Raw genomic sequence first — 20,688 nt, forward strand, 5'->3', positions numbered from 1 at the left:
AAGTCATGACCCAGCTCCGAGCTAAAACACCAGCAGCAGGCTGCTGTCTGACTCCACTCGCACTCCGAACCACCCGCAGCTTCACACTCCGTAAGGGAGGTGACAGCATTTGAAAAACCCAAGAAGGAAAATTCATCCCGGCTGTAAAGCAGGGAGAAGGGCATTTGTCCTGGCTCCTGATGTTTAATATGCAGAAATAACAAGGCAGAAACAGAATGCAGTTCCCTTGAGGACTCTGAAACCTGCAGAGCAGCATCCCAAAGGAGCTGCAAGGCTGAGTCCTCTCTCAAGCACGGAGATTTGAACCTTTCCTTGTGTTTCTTTGGACACAGAATACATTTCACGTGGGATGGAAATAGGTGTTCAAAACTCTTACAATGTATTCTGGTTTCCTCCCTCTTGGATCCGGGATTAGATCCGCTGGACTATAATCCTGTGGCTGTACCTAAAACAGCCAAGACCAGTATGCAGAAAGCAAAAGGTGGTCAGACCCTTCAAGCTAGCAGAGTAGAGGCCTCCCTGCAGCTCAAGCGTGGCCCTGAAGAGGGTAGAAAGCAAGTGAAAAACATCCTGGCTGCAGAAGTTGCTGAAGGGGCCCGGAGCACCAGGAGCAGAAGAAAGCTCTGGCCTGAATAATGACACAGGGAAGAACTGCTGCATTTGCTTACTGCAAGACACAGTCTGCACTGAGTCTCATTAGGTACCTTCAGATCTCAACATGCAGCTTTTACACATGTATGTCATTTCTCTTTCCATTATAGCCCATGGTTCAGTAACAAAGTTCAGGGCACTGGAGATGGAGAAAGGAATAGTTCACCACAGAGCAAACTATCCCCATGCCCAGAATGAGAAGAGACTGTTGAATATGTAAAGTGCTGGGAAACCAAGTGGCTTAACAGAAGGTGAAGATACTTAAACATTAATACTACTCACCAGATATCCACCTTTTCAGAGACGGGCTCATTGCGTATCACCTCTGGGGCCATCCAAGCCACAGTTCCCGCAAAAGACATCTTGGTACTTTTATCACTGAGTTCTTTAGACGTACCAAAATCTGAAATTTTTACTGCATCTGTGTGTGTAACTAAAACGCTGGAGGGAAAAAAAAAAAATAAATAAATCAGCATTTTGCAATTTTTCTTGTACCACAACAGCCACTGGGAATAAATCCTTTCTTAATGAACACAAACAGTGGATGAGGCCATGCTGTTCACAACTGTAGCACAAGAAGAAAAGATCATGCATTTTCACTGATGAAAGCACTCACTTTCTTTGGGGTGGTTGTGTTTTGTGCCTCAAATGCACTTCTAAATGCTACAAGTCAAAAATCAATCTTGATAAAATTGCAAATTAACAACTCACTGAAGATTCACTATATCTGGGGGTGTTCCAAAGTTTTAGTAAAGCTATACCTTAAACTGTACTGTAAACCATCTAAAAGTATTATCCTAACGCACTGTCACAGTCACGTCACAGGCTACAGTGATGAACATCTAGGGAATAAGAATATAAGTAGCCAGATGGTTTTAGACAGAAAGCAACAGAGAAATGAGAAAGATGCATTCCAGAAAACCAGGGAAGTTACAAAAGAACAATTAAGAAGGAAAAATAAAAAAGCAGAAGGCAACAGAATATCCCACTTTCAAAAAGGACCAGACATCATCAAATCATTAGAAATATTTCCTGACTGCTATTTATCATGTAAGATACATGGTAAAATTTCCAGTCTTGTTAAGCTGCAGCACAGGAGAGGAGTGTCACTAAGCTTCATTAGTTTCACTCTCACTAGTTTTGAGTCAACATGGAAAAAAAATAATGGGGCTTTTGACCTAACTTTAAACTGTTCCTCAAGAAAAAAAAGACAGCCACAACTGAGGGATGTGTAAGTAGCTAGAGACTCACTTTGGTGACTTGAGGTCTCGATGGATGATTTTGTGGAGGTGCAGATAATTCATCCCACTTGCAATCCCGGTGGACCAATCCACAAGCAGCCGAGGGGTGACTTTCCGCCCTGCTCGCAGAACTTCGTAGAGCTGTCCATGTGCACAGTACTCCATGATAATACAGTAGCATGGGGCTTGAGTGCAAACTCCCCTGTCAAAGAAAACACACAGCGAGTGAGGATCAGTAGAGTACAAGTCCCAGAGCAACTCTCAAAGGCGGCAATCAAGGGGTGGGAGAGTAATCTGTTTATTCTGCCTGGGAAAGCCTCTGCTAATACCGCCTTACTGAACAGGAAGGGGAATGTTTCCTGCATGCTTTGCACAGGAGGAACCTCACTGATGACAGGGGTGGGTTTCCTTCAACTTCCACACCTGCAGATTTGTAGGGTTCACAGCAGGCGTTTTGTGAGCCTGCATGCAAAGTGCAGCACTGGGTGGGAATGGCGTCCATAGCTTTATTTTCACAAGAATGTGTGACAATTCGAGAGGAAGGATGACCACCCATTTTGTCCCACAGATAGCTTGGTCCCTGGATTTTAAAAAACTTGGCCAGGGTACATATGTGAATGGCTCTTCCTTGGATAAAGGTATGTTTCTAACAAGTTTCACAACCTACTTGAATGCAATGATGTTGGGATGTTTGAGTTTCCGCAAGTGCTTGATATCCGTTTCGTTCTGATCTCTCACTTTCTTGATGGCCACCTCCTCCGCCCGGAATTTGCCCAGGAAGACAGCTCCCTGCGCGCCACTGCCCAGCCACTGCAGCTCCGAGATCTCCTCGAATGGGACCTCCCAGGTATCTAGGCACAGGCAAGCAAAGGGAACAACATAAAAGATCAAGACCACAAAAGTGTTCTGCTGCAAGATCACACCAGGACAGCACCTGCCATCTCCCTTGCTATATCTTGAGGTGGACTTTTCTGTGGGTTGGTAGATGGCATCTCCTCCCGGTACAGGCGCAGCTGAGGCACACACCGCACATGCTGAGCCCCAGCTTCCCTTTCATCCAGCTCCTCTCCTCCATCACAGTCCTCCAGCCTGTTCCTTCCCTGAGCCCCAGCTTCCCTTTCATCCAGCTCCTCTCCTCCATCACAGTCCTCCAGCCTGTTCCTTCCCATCCTCCCAGCTGCTTTTTCAACAGAGCTCACCACCACTGCGAACCACTCGGGTGAGCCACTTCGACTTGGCAGGCAGCAATTTAACATACCAGGGACATTGGATTGGAAATTTAGGGAGCAGGTCCTGTACTCCAAAATTGAACGATGATGGCATCTCTTATAAAGTACATGACTCCATTGAAAAGCATAGATGAGGAAAAAAAACATTTAACATTGACAACTGACAAAAAAAATTTTGAGGTTTCCCACGCACACACCAAAACAGGGCAAAAATGGGAAATAAAAGGGAAAGTCAGAAGTGGCAGGTTGTAAAACGCAGACCGGCAACCACCGAGTTACCCAACAAAAAGCACATTAACCACCACCACCAGTCACAGAAACAGGTCTTTCTCACACCACCATTGTGTATATCAGTGTCAAACAGGCAAAAAAATCTTAAGCGATTCCTCCCCTTAGGCACCCACATGCATCTTGTGGGGATACTGCCAGAGCGGTCCAGTAGCGCTGTACAAACTGTTTCAAGACAGTTGTACCCATCAGAACAAAAGGCCTTGTTGTCCGCGAGTCACCTTGAAATTCCCTTAACATCCCACAAACAGCAAGATAAAAGGCAGGCAATAATTTATTTACTGTAACTCAATAAATGGGTAAGTTTAGAGAATGAATTATTTAGCAGCAAAACCAAGAAGTAACCCACTGATTTCTGAAATAAAAGAAAGTCGTGCCTGTACAGATCCCTATTTCAGATCACTAAAAAGACATGTCTTCTTTCATCCAGTCTCCGAGCCATCGGGGTGTTCCCAGGGCTGCAACTGGGATTGTGCAAAAGTGTTCATTTTAGATACTGTCACCACTGAAGGGAAACTCATACACCCAAACTGTCTCTGGGCTGATCCTGATTCAAATCTTTCCCTCAAATCACTCCTGCGACAGTCAGACACTAGCTGGGTGTCTCCTGCCGAATGACTGCTCTCCAGGCATGGCCAAGGACAGCCAGCTCCCATCCCGAGCCAGACCCCAGCGCTCGTTCTGCTCACTGAACTAGAAAAAAAATACATTGTTAACCTACAGCAAAAATTTCCTTCAGCTTGGCAGAGCAAAGTTCAATCCTCAGCACATGTTTCTTCACAGACACAAGTCTATTTTTCATACTGATATATCCACTTGCAACCTTACTTCGTACAAAAATACTAAGACAGCGCATGCAGCTCTCAACTGAAACGCATTATAACTAAGCAACTCCAGTAACCGTGGATTTGCAGCGGACAATCCCTATCCTCAATTTTCACAAATGCCATGACACTGTGAAGGTGATATTGCCTACCAGCAAATGTGTCCTTTGGTATTGAAGCAAGAAATGCCTGTCCCTGTAAGAACCTAACAGAAATTGATGCATGAAACATGCTGTGACCGCTATCTTGACCACAGGACATTCAAGTATTTTAAAACAATAAGCGTTCTTCTTTACCAAACAACTTGAGCAATTTTTTGTCACAATACTTAAAATTGGTATTTAATTCTTTAACCATTTAAACATTTAAAGACAGTTGTTTAAATAAGGAAAATAAGGAAATTCATAAATAAATTAAGATTTGCATTTCTATTTAATTCACAAATGCGTTTCTTTTGAAAGAAGGTGGCAAATACAGTTGATTTTTTTGTTTTTTGATGAACAGTATTTTTACATGAGCAACACAAACTATTCCGTTGTACTGAAATAGCTGTTTCTTTACATGTGAGAAGACTGCCTTTTCTGTACAAGGCACACAACATTGTCATTTATTTCCCTGAAGCACCCGAAGTTTGTGAGCAGTAATGGCTCACAATAGTAGAATATATTGCTATCATCTAGAAGCCCTAATTTGCTCTAAATATCACCTATTAACCTCCGCAATGGCAGAGAGAAATTGTAAACAAAGTAAGCAAAAGTTCATGCGCTTCCTCCTGCAAAATCATCTCGTGTTTATTTGGTAAGATACACTCCTTCCCACATCCCACTTGCACCCTGATCATCAAGGGCACGATTCAGGGAAGAGGTTTCAGTGTAGCAACTATCAGTGAAACATCCTACATCTTTGGAAATTTCAAGAAGAACGAAGAGCCAAACCATATGTAATGTATAATGCAACAGTAAGACAAAAATCCAAAAAACCCTTTCACTGTACAGGAGCATGTTACTACATTTCAAGAGAGCCAGCATCACTGATTCGTTTGGCTCCCATAACACAGCAAGCACTGAAAAGCTTCCCAAAGAAAGTGATGCTGGTGGAGAAAAGCACTGGACTACATTCAGTCGAAGACCAGGGTTTGTTAGCATTAGTGGCGCAAACCTGCATTTTCTACTGTAACCCAAACCCATCGATTAAAAAAATACACCTAAATTATCTTGTGTATGTGCTCCCTATGGCTCCCTGGGACCACCCTCAAGGACAACAGGCTGACAAGGGTCAGTATTACAAAGTTAGTCTTATCAGTTCTGCAGAGGGGCAAGGCTGGAGAAGAGAGGACTCAACACACCGCCAGCTGAATACAGCTGAAAGTTGAGACCATGCACATCACCCGGACGGCGGGTTATAAAGCTCTCCCCACTGCCTGTACAGACCCATCCTCAACAGCCCACAACACCTGGAAGCAAAGAACAGTGAATTACGGCTGTCCCAGCTTCGGCACATCTACACAGCATGCACAATAAGAAACACAGCATGCGAGAGATGGTGCCGAGATCTCTGTCATCTCAACCAACAGCTTGAAACAGAAAAGGACTTGCATAAACCAGCTGCAAGAACTTGGGTGCATGGCTACGACGACTCACCACAGTTCAGTCCAAGTGCCTGTCCAGAAGAGTAACACCTCAGATGATCAGCAGGGTGGCTAGGAAACACATCTGGACACACTAATCAAGACTAGACTGTACTGCCAGCCTTGTTCTAAAAGTCCATTAACATTGCTTGGCTAAACATCCTTTGAGATTGCCCAGACTTCAGGGCTTGCTACACCTCTCCTAGCACTCCCCCCTCCTCCAGCAGAAGAGAGACAAGGATACCTCCTACCAGGATGGAGCAGTTTTTATTCCAGACTCTTCTGGGCCTAAAGAAACCTATGGGATACTTCCCCTAAATAAATTAAAGTGTAATAGGAGCAGGAATTACGCAAGAGCTTGCGTTTCTAAGGTGATTAAGAACCATTTGAGTAGAATGATGGGAATCTGTTTCCCATGGGGAAGAAACGCAGGAGCAGCCTGAGCCATTGAGTCAATCTATTTGAAGCGAATTTTTGCCGTTTGCCAGCGCTGGCTGCTCACCAGCATTGGCATTATGACAAGAAGCACCTTTGGTTTACAAAAAAAACCCCACAAACACAAGCACACTTCGTAAAGCACCTTGCTCTCCAGGTTTACACAAAAATGCACATGATGACAGTAAACACGTAATTTGTGAAAGGGAAGGTGAAAGCAATTCCTGGAGACAGATTCTTAATCCAAAGGAAATGGCTCGGGAGTCTAATGAGTCTGTAGAAAACACAAACAAGTCTTACTATAAAGTGCTAGAGTCCCAACAATCCAAACTAAATAACCGGTAGACGCAAATTAAGGAACTAAGACTATCTCCCTGAAAGCACTCACCAACAGCCTTTAGAAATCAGGGTAAACAACTGGAAAAACATAGTCAGGAGTGGTTTTATGGGTCAGACCCAAAATACTTAAACCTCAGATAATCAACTGCTAGCCACTGAACAATACAAAAGCAAACACTCCCTGCAGGAATGACTACTCACCAAGCAGGTAGAGCATTTAACAGCAGCAATTGGCACTGCTTAGTCAACCAGCAGACCACCCTGCAGCAACTTCCAGCTGACCAAAGCTCTGCCCAGCGTGGGTCCTCAAGGGAAGCACAGAAACGCACTCCTCTTGACGACCATCTCAGACGTTGAGAAGGAAACTCAAGGAGTAATTTCAACAAGAAGATAATGTGGAATCATGTAAAAGTTGTTCTTGTCTTCTCCCCCATTCACCAAGTCACGAGCCAAGCCTTCGCAGGCAATACGGACTCAAGTATCAGACGTTTGCAAAGGGCATGAAACCTATTTATATTTTACTACTTGCAACCACACCACACCACCACCACCACGTCCTAGAGTTTGGGCCTGCAGGAGATCCAAAGCAGGCGAGCAGGGATGCCGGTGAGCAGCAAAAAGTACTAGGAAGCATCTGCAGGCAACATGAAGTCCCCCATGGCTGCAGGTCCAAACTGGACTCCTACCCCAGTTGTTGATTCAGCCCAACACAAAGGATTGCTCCCAGATAAGGCTTAAAGCAGTTGTTTCATGAAGAGGGGAAAAAGATCATCTGCACAGATCTGTGGCACCAGCTCAAAGCCATAAATAAGCTCCCAGGGGCATGAAAGGCCACCACAAGCCCCTCTCTACTGCTGAAAGAGCCAGAGACATTTCCTCAGCCTGTCTTATCCAAACACATAGCACTTGCACAAACACAAACTTTGCATCCTCTGTGCTCTTGCTAAAAGACAGCAAAAATAAAAGCAATCACATCCATCAGTTACTAAACTGCTGGCTTGTATGTAGATGATGAAATGCACACAAAAAAAGATTTTCTGGTGGCAAGAAGCAAGAATGAGATCATCTGGAAAACAGAACATGAATATTCTGACAAAATCCTCAAATCTTAGCACAGAAGCAGTTTAAAAAGGTTTATCCTTGGGTAATAGAAGCATACTACTACCATTAGAGATCTATCCAACTGATCAGCTCCAGAGGAAGTCAAAAAAAAAAAAAAAAAAAAAAATCTTCTTTTCACTCTCATTTATGAGGGTGTAGACATTGAAGATGCAGCTAAACCACACAGGCCATATATAGCAGATCCCAATTAATCTGCAGACTTACCACATCTGTAGCCATTTCAAAATTGCCCTTTTAGGAAGGGCCTAATGCCAACAGCAAACTGCAAAGCGTCCATGAATCTATGGCTCTGAACATGCTCATGACACCGAGAACAGCAAGATACTTCTCTGTGTACGAAGAGGAGCTCTGCGTGCACCCCCAAACACAACAACGCTCTCAGCTGCTCATTTTCATTAGTTAGCGCCTCAATCTTTTTTATTAGTGACTTTCATACAAAAGAAAATGTCCCCTGTGGGCCATCAAAGCACGTATTAAACCGTGGTCTCCAATGCATCTGCTGTCCCAATTATATACGAAATATGATCTCTTCGCCTCACAGGTAGCTTTCCTGAAGCTACCCATCCGAGCTTACAGGCACAGCAAGCACATGATGGCCCAGCAGCAGCCAGAGATGAGAAGCCTGACCTGGTGAGATAGTGCTTGTATGGGATAGTCACAGAATTGCTGGAAGCAGTCGATGTAACTCTGCACCTGTGTCCTTTCCTTGGAAAGTTTCAGCTTCACTTAAAAAAACCTGAGCATACAAACCAAAGAAGCGTAACAGACATACTGACACCATGCCTCTTTTGAATGTTAACTGACTGCTCAGAAGCTCATTTTCCTTCACAAGGGAGGCTCCCGCCCAGATGCAGTCTCTTCCAAAACTCACCACATCTGACTCCACATATTGTGCAATCACCCCAATAGTGTTAATTCCCCAAGGAATTTTCAGTCACTTTTTTTATTTATAGACTCAACCATGTGTGACATACTGACTTTACAACATGCAGACAAAATTTAGAACCAACTTTGTCAAAGGATTTCAAAAACAAGTAAAATCTTGCTGACCACAGGTCTGGTAGACAAGAGGCTGCTGCTTAGGAGGCACCTTCCATTCTGCAATGCAGAGGTGGATTTCCCTGCTCAGAGCTATAAACTAGAAACGATTGACTCTAGGAAGAAGTAGTAAGTTTATTTCAAGGCAGATTCACCCAACATATTACTTAACGGCTCTGTTCCCTCATAGTAGGAACTGTTCCCCTACCCAACTCTGGTTGGGTATCTGGTTTAGATATGAACCACTCAGATGGGTGTTCTGACCACATATCTTATACTTTGTCTATGCCAGAAAACCATTTGATTAATACTGAGTCATGATCACAGCAATACAGGAGATTTCTACCCCACAGTACAGTATGGTGGTCAGGCTGTTCCCGTTTTCGATAAGCCTCAACCATTTGAGCTCCTTAATTCTAATGACAGCTTGTTCTTTTCCCATCTGCCACTTCCCTCCCCCCAGGCTAGAGGAGAAATTAGACACCAAAGGCAGAGCATATTCTGCTCTTTAGCTTTCAGTAACCCCTAAAGATATATGTATGCAATTGACTGGGACATTACTTGTTCCCAAACCACATTTTTTTTATATATATATTTTTTTTTATACTCTCACACACACACTTATACATTTATACATTTACACCTACACATTCATACATTTACACTTATACATTTATACATCTAAATGAAAAAGGTATAAACGTTAAAGGACGTATTTCTGGAAAGATAAGTACTGAATGATATTTTAAAGAGTAAAATTACTCCTGAACAAAAAGACATAGAAGTTCACGTAACATGCCCATAGAAAAGCAATACTTCTGCTATTTGGTGGTCAGCTGGAGATAGCCCTCACACACACATACAGGAGTAGAAATGCCTATGTCAGTGTTTTTTATCTGGCATGATGAAAATACCTATGCCTACGTTTTTCATCTGGCATGAAAAAACTGCAGAAATGAAGTAGTACAATCCCTGTGTTCAACACAATTCTTTCTGATCCTCACTTACACAAATACTGGGTTCAGATTCAGACCTTGTCACAACGGTCCAAGGCATGGGTCAGAACAGGCAATTGTTTTTGACTCCATCACGAGCTGCCTTTGCTACAAATGATGGCTGTTGGCTGTACAGTGGAGGATTTCTCTTTGCAAACCCATAATAGGGCTGCACAACAAAAAAAATGGTCACATGGAAAGCTGGGAAAAGGCCCTGGGTTGCTTTCCTCATCTTCACACATTCCCCCAGAAGCAATAAATGTTTGCTTCCCTACTTACCTTGCTGTTGCAGTTTGTAGTCTGTGGAGTATGCCTTGCCTATGATGTTCCACACAGGCCTCAGACAACCAAAAAGTCCCTCAAGAAACCCACCGCTCCCACTGCCCGATCTGTTGAACTGGACTTTAACATCATCCGCTCCACTGTTGCTCTCTCCATCCATAGTGTTCCTGTTGCCCTGAGGAATGGCTGTTTCAGACTCATCCTGCTCTCGCAGCTGCAGCACACTGTTCTCAAATTGGTCCCTAGAGTCCTCGCTGATGCTGGTCAGCACTGCTGCAGTGACCGGGCTGCTCATGTTTTCAATGAGGTCTGCCTGCAGCAAGCCCTTCTCACGCACGTCCTCTATGAGCTCGGGGGACAGGTGGTTTCCAGTAGGTGCATGTTCATCATGTAACCTACTAAAGTCTTTATCTTCACAGAAAGCTTTCCCGATCGAGTTTGGAGAGGAAGACGAGCTCAGGCGCTCCTGAGTACTGGCCATGATGCCGTGAGTGTGCATCAAGGAGATGGTCTGAGTTGGTACTTAGAGAACTAGTACAACACAAATCAGATGTGACACATGGACCCAGTACCTGAAACGAGAGGAAAAAGAACAACTTTCACATTTTTATTTAAGTATTTTCACTACGTGCACTTTCACAGAGGCGAGCTGATAATTAACTAGACATTCCAGACAACTGCTGATACTTAGTAAATAATTACTGCCCTAAAAGAAGCAAATAAATTATTCCAACAGAAACTCCACTCACACAGTACTCTCAGTAAGCTACTGCAGGAATTGCCCAGTAAACAAACACCTCAAGTTTTAAACAAAAGCCTAAAGGTCAAAAACGTGAAAGACTCTTCGCAGCAAAGAGCTGTTTCTTCATGGTTACTATAGCATTTATCAGACTGAAGCTGACCCCCAGCTGTTTCCCAGCTCAGGTATGGTTTGAGTCCAGTCACTGTTTCTGGGTCTGCCACAGCCCACAAGTTCAGAATCCTTCTGCAAACCCTTGAGACAAGGCGTTAGAGAAACAAAGCACAGGATACAGGTACCTTGAATCCACCAAGGCATGGTTTGTGGCTGCTCCCTCAGAGCCCCACCTAGTCATGAGCATCCTGGTCCTTTAGTTTAATCCTTTCAAGTTCAATACTTTACATTCTCTAACCATGTACATGTCACCCTCATAAGCAACTAAGAATTACAGGAGCAGTATACCCTCCTCTCTGATCTCCCTCCTTCCACAAGCCTGAAGAGCATCTCCTCCCACTGCTCTGCTTTCCCCCTGGAAAAGCATGAAGTTCCAGGTAGTCTGCATATAAATTCAGAGCTGGTGTCCCTTTTTAAAACTCCCCCCCATCTCTCTTCTCTTGCTACATGCTCCACTGAAAGCCACTTTTTCCACAATCCAGCGTAGTGCCACCTTTCTACAGAGCCAGGCCGACAGCCGAGGGTCGCGCTGCGATAGCTGCCCACTGCCAAAGCGCTTTTCTGGGGTAGAGCCACTTCTGAAACAAGAGTCTAACTTTGCACCAGAAGTAATTAAGCGCATTCAGCCTGTAGCACAGAACAAAGTCCGATTTTAAATTCCATATGAAGTTGAGAGGGGGAAAAAAAAAAAAAATGGCAGTTACAGAAACTATTTTGTTAAAAAGTAAGATCAGTTTTACTGGGTGCAAAGTCCCGGGCTCTGCAAACAGCCACTGAAAGGAAGAAAGAGGTGGCCAGGTAGCACGCAGCCAATCGAAAGGGAACAGCTCAGTCCCATAACTTCTCAAGATGAGGTCATTACAGAGATGAGAGATAACACCTTCAGCCTGGTGTATGAAAAGCTCATGCCCTGGGCTTCAGCCCCTCTCCAACAGCAGACACAGCAAATGGGGACAGCCAGGAGCCTGTTTTACGTTCCCGTATTTCTGCCTGATCACATGGGGTATGCATAAAAGCTTTATTAGAAGAACATCATTTGGGCTGTAAACTTCGTTCTTTAAAAGAAAGCGAAACAGCAAGTGAGGCAAAAATCGAAGCACAGTCCATACTAGTAAAGGAGCTGAATTAGACTTGTATGGGAAGCTCGGAGTTGTTTATTCCTGACTTACCTGTGCCCAGCGTTACAAGGACAGATTCCCCAGCATGGGAAGCTGTAGGGGGACTGCAGGAGTATGGTTACTACTAGTAGTAGTTGTTACATGATCACAGATTTTGTTGTCAATGTAAAGAAGAAAAGAGAAAAGTTTCAGACCTGAACAGAATTTCAGAAAAATGCCAAAACAACTCCAATTCAGTGCTCCTGGGCACTGCCCCTGCTCACTTCCAAAAGTCTGAGAGAGAAGTGATTCTTTAAGCAAAAACAAAACGTGACCAGTGTCGCTACAGAGGAATCTGCTTTTCCTAACACAGCGTATTAAGCAATGTAAATAAAACATAAGTCAGTTTGCCCTGCAAGAAACCCTACAGTAAGAGCCAAAACAAGAATTTGGGATAACAGCATCCCAAAAATATCTCAAATTTAAACAATGGGAAGAGCATTAAGGATTAAATCAGACTTGGAGGATAAAATTGTTTTGCTGGTACACGACTCTCAAAATACACTATCTAATAAAGGCTAGGATTTTGCCCTTACCTTTGTATGTAGTTTTCTAACTTCACAATGCATGATCGTGTGAGATTTAACAGAGAAAGAACAGCTTTTCCTGTACATATTTCATATTTTCCTAGTTTCTAAATGGATTATCAGCATTGTATGTGACTCCTGTCCCCCCATGTATTTCTCAGTATTGCTTAGAAAGTTAAGCCTCTCTCTTCCATCCGCCTGCTGAAGCACCGCAACATATATACATTATGCTGCTAATAGCTACTAGACCACCCTGATCCCCAGTTCACTTCCACTCTGGTATTATTTGCCCTACAGACACCTGTAGCCTCCCAGACAGTGCGAGTGTACACAGAGAATCCCATTTTTTTATCTCAATAAAAAGACAAAGTTTAGGCAAGTCACGTGCATTTTCTGTGCTGATCAGCAGTAGGCTGATCACAGAATCACGGGCATATTGGCTGGAAAGGACCTCTGGAAGTTACCAGGTTCAACCTCCCTCCTACCTGCAGCAGGGCTATCACAACACAGCTCAGCCGTGGCTACGATAACCCAGCCAAGAACAAACCCCCAGATTAGGGGACATCAGGTCTGTCCTACCAGATCCAATTGACTTCTCCAAGACTTAGCTGTTTCAAATTAAAAAAAAAGCCTTTAAGCACAGTGCCCTGCCATCTTATATGCCACTGTATCTGCTTCATGGGGAGAGGAGGCATCCAAAAGTTACAAAATTATTTTCAAACTGGCATGATACAGCCTTATTTAGGTACTTACATAAGCAGCCTGATTTTTCAGAGGTATAGTGAACTCATTGTTTTGAAAGCATGAGACAGCAGCACTTATTTTAAAACAACGTTGTATCAAGCCAACTTGAAGTAAAGTGGTCCAGATACATCGGCCGGGGGTAGAAGGCAGTTTCTGCAACAAGGCATCAATGCTGACTTGTTGGGGAAATGAATTTTTTTAATTATCTTATATTGCAGTAAATTCTGCAATGTGCAACCTCTTGCCTTAGCAAAATTTGATTTAACACAGACAAATTAGGTTGTCTTCGACCTTGCCATCTCTTCAAACAAGGGATGAAGGTCATTTTTCAAGCTTTATCGTCATGCCTTCCCTATTCTTTTGGTCAGAGTACCAAAGATATGGCTGAGATTGTTCATGTTGAACTCTTCCCAATAAAAGAAATCTTAGTTTCATTCAATGCAAGGAAAAACATTTTCTTGAAAGCTTAAAGTTTCATTATATACAGTTTGCCATTTGGGATGTTTATGATCTGTATGTGCCTCCTTAACTTCTACAGTGAAGAGCGTAGTCAAGCAGCGTTCTGTTTCTATCTTAGCGATGCTTCTGCTGTAGCAGTCTTCAAGTCAAAAGCTGAAAGCTCTGTGTGTGGAGGAGGATTGTGTGCATATTTAAGATACTCAGATTTCACAAAGTGCTGCTGCAAAAGCAGACTTCAAGGCAGACCCTCTGATTTGAACTATTTTGATGAGTTCATGCACTCTGCAGCTAACAAATTTATTTTACATCTATAAGGAAATTTGAGGCTCAGTGTAATTTTGTACAATCACAACTTCTTGTAAATGACCCCATTTCCAGGCAAACCGTTTTTCCAGGCAAAATCCCACCGTGCCCAGACAAAAGGAGCACAAAGTGCACCTCTTCCGGGAAGAGTCAGTCTGCACCTCAACACGTCAGACAGCTTGAGCTGCAGTTTAAAACTATTAGAAAAGTGACAGTTTACCCAAATCAGCGCCGGAGCGGGTGAATCAGTTATCACAAGGCATACTCTCACGTTGCCTGATACTGTGTCTGCCCCTGGAAACATCCATCTAGTAAGTGTTCTCACACACAGAGCAACCAAAGCCCGCGGCTGCCTATACAAGCCCAATATTTATGAGAGTGTCAAAGCAACGGTCAGGTTTGAAGACACGGCAGAGTTAAACAAATGCCTTGCATGGACCATAATGGAAGTTTCTCCTTTAAAGAGCTGTGCTAAAAATAGAGTGGCCAACCACAATTCCAGATAGAGCACACAAACAAAATGTTAGTATGCTGTAAAGGTTGAATAAGTACAAAGCAGTCACCGCTCAGTTTCCTAACAGCACAAATGTCTAGTAATATTAAGTTAGTTTCCTTGAAGCACTATTTCCTATATTACCCAGCCAAGCATATTCTATGCTTGCACTTCCAATATACAAAGGAAATAAAAGCAACTGATCTACATTTAAGGGCTGAAAAAAGAGCAGCTGGCAGAAACTAGCTGGCTGATACATGGCAAGTATCAAGGACAGAAGAGATTCCTGCCCGTATCACTACTTACATTCAAGCCCTGGACTTCCCTTGCTTATTCCTGGTACTCCATGTGATTTCCTTCTGGCTACATTAGGTACAGCAAGATAACTACACCTTTCTGCACCGATAGCACGACTGCAATTTATGGGTGTATCATCTCAAGACTACTGCAATACACCTGGCCTGGGACAATACTTTAAAATGTTCTAGAATCTTAAAAAAAAAACAACAACAACAACAACAAAAAAACGCAAAAAGCATGCTTATAAAGTACAGTTATCTTGCTACACATATCTTGCAGCTGAGTTCTTCTGCCCCTTGTGATTACCTCTCAATTTCTACACAGAATTTTTACAACAGGTTGATACACAGTCCTCTCCCATCTCTTGACCTTCCACGCTGTACAGCTTCAGCACAGGAAAGCACTGAGAGTTGCTGAGTTGGCAAGTACCAGAGCTTTGGCTGTCACTTCTAACTTTTGGGTTTTGAAATCGCATGATTTTATTACACAGGATTCCAACAAACTTTTTCTTTTCCTGGTCTCCTGGTGAGGAAAATGCTGTATGAGGGGATCAGATACTCCTCTTATGCTGCATTTTTATGGTTTTACATTACTTGGAATATATGCTTGTGTTTTGCACGGTTGTTTTTGAACACAAACTGTAATAGCAGATTTATAAATAGAGAATGAGTTACACTTCATCAAAGCTCTATTTTCTTAGGTTTTCAAAGAAGAAACTACACTATTAAGATAGCCCATATTAACTTAGTGCAGTCTAGCCCACATAATGGGCAAATCTTTAAGCTAACTATGGAGTAGCCCACGGCAAAAGCTTGGGGTTTTTTAAGCAATCAATCTCTTTTTCAAGACACACTGCTCCTTCAAGGAAGCATGTTTCTTCCACATCACAACGTAAGTCCCATCTCACGCCCGCATGAATGCTCAGCCAGCCTTATTTTTGTATTACAATTATGACATTGCCAAAACATAATTAATTTCTGATAAAACAGTTGAAAATTCTTCATCTGACCCACTTGAGATTTTCTGACTGTCACTGCAACAGCTCTGAACACATTTATGCATGTACCCTAACTTACTCTACAGGAAAACAGCAGATTTATGTGGGAAAACTGACGTGTTGTAACACTGGCTTTTTTGTGCTTTACTCTGTTCTTTCTGGCTCTCAGATAAATACTACACTATTTTTGTACCTCCTGCAGAATACTGACGGGAATATATACTTTCAATTCCTTTCTCCAGTAAATATTCAGATTCCACCTCAACATAAGACAACTAACTTTTGCAGACACCATAATCATCACCTGAGCTTTGTGGTAGCAATTGCTTAGGGTTCACAACTATCATGATCATTTTAAAATGTTAACAGAATATTTTAACATAGCCATGGGCATTAAGCATGTGAGACCACAGACATGCAACTATGTTGTATGTAGCTATGTCCATATTATCACAACAGAAGCTTGAACTTATGTGTCTGCCGATTTAAGTTAGCCTTTATTCAATATATTCAGTCTATCCTAAAACAGGGACGCATCATTTTTGGCAAAAGTGATTTTACAGTTGTAATATACTTTTTTCTGTTGCTGTATCAGTGAGAAAGAGAACTCTGTCTAGCTTTCTGGTCTGAATCCTTTCTGACAATGACAAAAATAGTATGGTATACCAGCCAAGAAATATTCATAATGGCTGAATTCAAGCTCTGTGCATAGAGCCAGCTGGAGGTTTGCTATGCACCTTATATATTCCAACTAAGCCTGTCAGAGTAGAAATAAGTGGCACCTAGACTACAGTATAAGAAGAAACTATACCACACCAGAATGACAGGTTCATCTATCCCCATTTCCTGCCTCCAAAACCCAAGAAAAGGATCTGCAGGCAACGAAACCTCGCCAGTGCAGTGCCACCCAGTTCCCCGTGGTCTGCAGCTCACTGACTTTCTCCATCAGCAGCACACAGTGGTATTTTTCTATTCTATAGCCCACAAAGTATTTTTCCTGTGCAAATGCGTCAAAGAATTTTTTTAACCAGAACACTTTGGCAACCACTATGCTGTGGCAAGGAGTTTTGTTGCTTAAGCTTAAGCTGTATGTTGCATAAGGTAACATCAACTATTCTTCACTTTGCATCTCTCATCTACTTCCTTTCTTCGAACAACCAGTTGTTCACTGTTTCAGTGACACTTGAAGCCTATTTATCTTCTTAATGCCAGCTGTGATTTTATGAACTATCTCATCCTCCACTCCAACGTCTTTTTTCAAGTCTAAAAATTCCCACTCTACCTTCTCATTCACTGTATGAAAGCTGCTCTGTATCTTTGATCACCTCTCTTTTCCATTTCTCCTATACCACCTTAGAGCTGGGGGAGTAAGACCACAGACAGAATGCCCCATGTGGGCACACCACAGAAATGTAAAAAGGCAACACAATGATCATTTTTGTTCTTTGCTGCTTTCCTAACTATTCCTCTAACGCTATCCAGTGTCTAAGCATGTTTCAGGATGCTGAGCTAACTTCCATGGGTCTCATACAACCTTAAGATCTCATTCTTGAGCAGTAAAAGCTAGGTCAGAGCCTAACTCTTATGTACAGGATGTTAAGATTAAATTGTATTTAACCAATGCTAAAATTGACTGACATTTTATCACCCAAGTTCATGAGAGCCTTCCAGTACTCTCTGCAATTGGCTTACATGTTTATTATCCTGAACACCTCACTTCTGCAGTCTCACAGCCTAAATGCTCTTGCTTCAGCATATTCCTAAATGATCTGGATAAGGGAAGAAAAGGTGGAAGGAGTACGAGGAGTGCAATCTGCAAAGCAGAACCATAAGACAACTCCTTTTAGAGAAAAACGTTTCAACATTACTATCTATTTGTCCCTACTCTTATTTCATACCATTTAACCAACCATTTGCCTGCAAGAGGGGTGTCCCTGTTATTTTACAGCTATTTAGTTTCTTTAAGAGTCTCTGGTAAGTATTCTTGCCAAAATCCCAACAGATTGTATCAACCAGATCTCACATGCTCTTGACTCCTCCAAAGAAATTTAATAGATTCCCAAGGTGCTACTTCACCTTAAAAGAACTGTGTTGACTCTTGAAATTTATGCATCTGCACTGGCTCTCAGCACAGGAATTAATTTCTACCTCCACAAACACTAGACAAATATTGAACTAGGAACTCCTTCAACATAAGGTCACAAATTTGTGGGGAGTGGAGAAGTAGTGCTTGATTTGGAAAAAGAAATCAAGCATCCACTTCTTTTTTTGGCACAAAGAACAAACAAAGCAAAAAAAAAAAATCATCTTTGCGAACAAGGCAGACAAAGAGCCAATCCACCCTCCCTTGTATTCAGGGAGACCTCTTCAGCTGATTTCAATAAAAGCGAGATTGATTCATGTTTCACCTGCTAGCCAGCTTTGCAAAGCACAGTTTGTGAAATAAGCGGCTTACATAACTGTGTATTTTCAGCACTACATACATAAATGCTTCCTCTATCCTGTATAAGGTATTTTTGGATCTGCTAAAACGCTACTGTGTCCTTCCAGGGCTTTGCATTCTTCTGCTCAGAAATTGCATAATCTGATGCCATAGGAAATAAGTGATGTTGCATAATGATTCTCATATTCACTGCAGGATTTTGGTACTATGTGTTTCTGTTGCAAAGCAGCCCTTCCCTGTGTTCTGAATTGAGGTCCTCAGTTTTGAAGAAAGGATAATCTATCAGCCACCTGCCTTTGGAGGGTAGGGGTAACAAACCAAGGACCATCTTGTACCATACTGTTACAAGAATTTCACTTCACAAAAGTCGGTTTAACTTTGTATGCCCATTTGCTACTTCTGTTTTCCCTCACTCTTGTTGTTTGCATGTCTTGAGCTATGTGCATACATTAAACACCAGAAGTTTCATATACAATGTTCTGACGTCTAATTGACCATTGATACCCTCCGTCACAGGCTCAACAATACTATTATAAAACATTTAGCCGGTATAAAAGACAGACTAAACGCTGATTAGCCTTTTATACTACTGAATTACTATTGGAATCTGTCTTAGATCAAAATTTAGAAGTGACCTTAAGTTACACTCTTCTCTTTCATCTTTCCAGCTGTCTTCATAGTAGGAAACAACTTTTAAAACCCAGTCACAGACTTCAGGCTCTGCTCTACTCCTTTTCTCTCTTCATCTTTCAGAATTCTGCACTTTTTTGTTACCTCATTAAAGATCCATGTTATATTACTAAATAGCAATAACAGATTAAAGGATTTAAATTAAAATATTTTACAACTACAAAAACCAGGAAAAACTTAGAGTTAAGCTCACAGACACCTTACACCTTCTTTGACATTGCCACATGAAGCCATTAAAATGTTCGGTATTACCAACGAACAGTATCTTGTAATTTCCCTCACTTACAGAACTGAAATATATTTTCCTCCAAGGAGTAGTGTTAAGATTAATTAATGTCTGAAAGATCTTTGAGGATGAAGATCAATATCAAAGTGCTATTTTCAGGAATCCAGTGAATGAATCAAACTCTCACTTTAATTCATGTGAGGCATCAAGCTGGTCTCAGGTAAACTCACTCACACGCTTGTTCTTATTTTTGTAGTAGATATGAATTATTCAATATTTGCAAAGCACACTTGACACGTAAAAGCGATGCACACAAACTTCGCAGCATTAACAGCTTACATGCTTCATACCCAGTATTAAAGTAACTAAACAACTATCCATGAAAGTACAAAAATTACTGGGGTACGTGCAATGCTTTGGCCTCTATCAACAGTACACTAGGTACCAGAGCGTGTGCGCCTGATGGGAAGGGGAAGAGGACACTTGAAATCCAGCTGACAGACCTCTCAGATGAGAAATGACAGTAGTACTAAGTTGTATTTAGTAAGCAGCATAACATTTCTACGAGCAAAGAGGATTACTCCTTGATAGAGAAGCAAGCACAATGACTTGCTCAGGCGCCTCTATTAAGCCTGTATTACTGACACAGCGCAAGGGGTTAGAGCAACATTCGAGAGGTGTGATCCTATTCTTAGGCCACTACAGCTTTAAGTGAGGGTAACACGATCAAGACAGCATACACAACACACAGTCACGGACTGAAGAACCGTAGAGGACCCTCCGGAGGCCTGACATGGCATGTGCCATCTAACACCCTGCAGAGACCTTCCAAAGCAGCGCTCAGCCCCTTCGGTCATCCCTACTAGATCACTTTTTGGCTATGGTTGATAAACCAACATTTGAGAATCTCCTCAGGCACAAGGGATGGTGAGGTTAGATTTTTCGTGTTTCTGCAGAAAAGCCACAGCTGTACAGCTGCATTACTAATTTTGATGTGCTCCAGAAGACCCAAAGGTAACGGGGTAATGGATTGGGGACAGGAAAGGACAAACATCCTAGGAATGAAGAAAATATCCACATCGAGAGACCTCTATTCCTCAAGCCCACTGTGCCGGCAAAAGCCCAGCCTCCCACCCACACCTCACCAGGACTTTCTCCTTCCTTCCCTTACAACACCTCTCATGCTGAGCTAGTGCCTGCTCCAGAAGAAACAGCACAAACAATCACTGGTTCAGGAGGATTATAAAACCCAAGTACTTTACAAAGAAAAAAATCTATTCTTCACCCTGGCCCACACTCAGCTGTGGGCTAATGCCTCTGAACCCACTCCAACGACCGACTTTTCAGTTGAAGTTGTAAACAGGG

At 42.5% G+C, this 20,688-nt stretch overlaps 1 protein-coding gene across 1 annotated transcript in view; it reads right to left on the reverse strand.

The window, feature by feature from the left end:
* Positions 1-20,688, reverse strand: part of MAP3K12 (mitogen-activated protein kinase kinase kinase 12) — a gene marked incomplete at its 3' end in the record, with an annotated part of 25,541 nt that overhangs the window by 2,285 nt on the left and 2,568 nt on the right. The window contains 4 exon segments of the mRNA XM_009575176.1: positions 934-1,092; positions 1,903-2,094; positions 2,560-2,743; positions 10,069-10,643. Coding sequence (XP_009573471.1) covers positions 934-1,092; positions 1,903-2,094; positions 2,560-2,743; positions 10,069-10,570 — 1,037 coding nt within the window.

Source organism: Fulmarus glacialis, unplaced genomic scaffold (assembly GCF_000690835.1).
Source record: "Fulmarus glacialis isolate BGI_N327 unplaced genomic scaffold, ASM69083v1 scaffold10683, whole genome shotgun sequence".
Lineage (NCBI taxonomy): Eukaryota > Metazoa > Chordata > Aves > Procellariiformes > Procellariidae > Fulmarus > Fulmarus glacialis.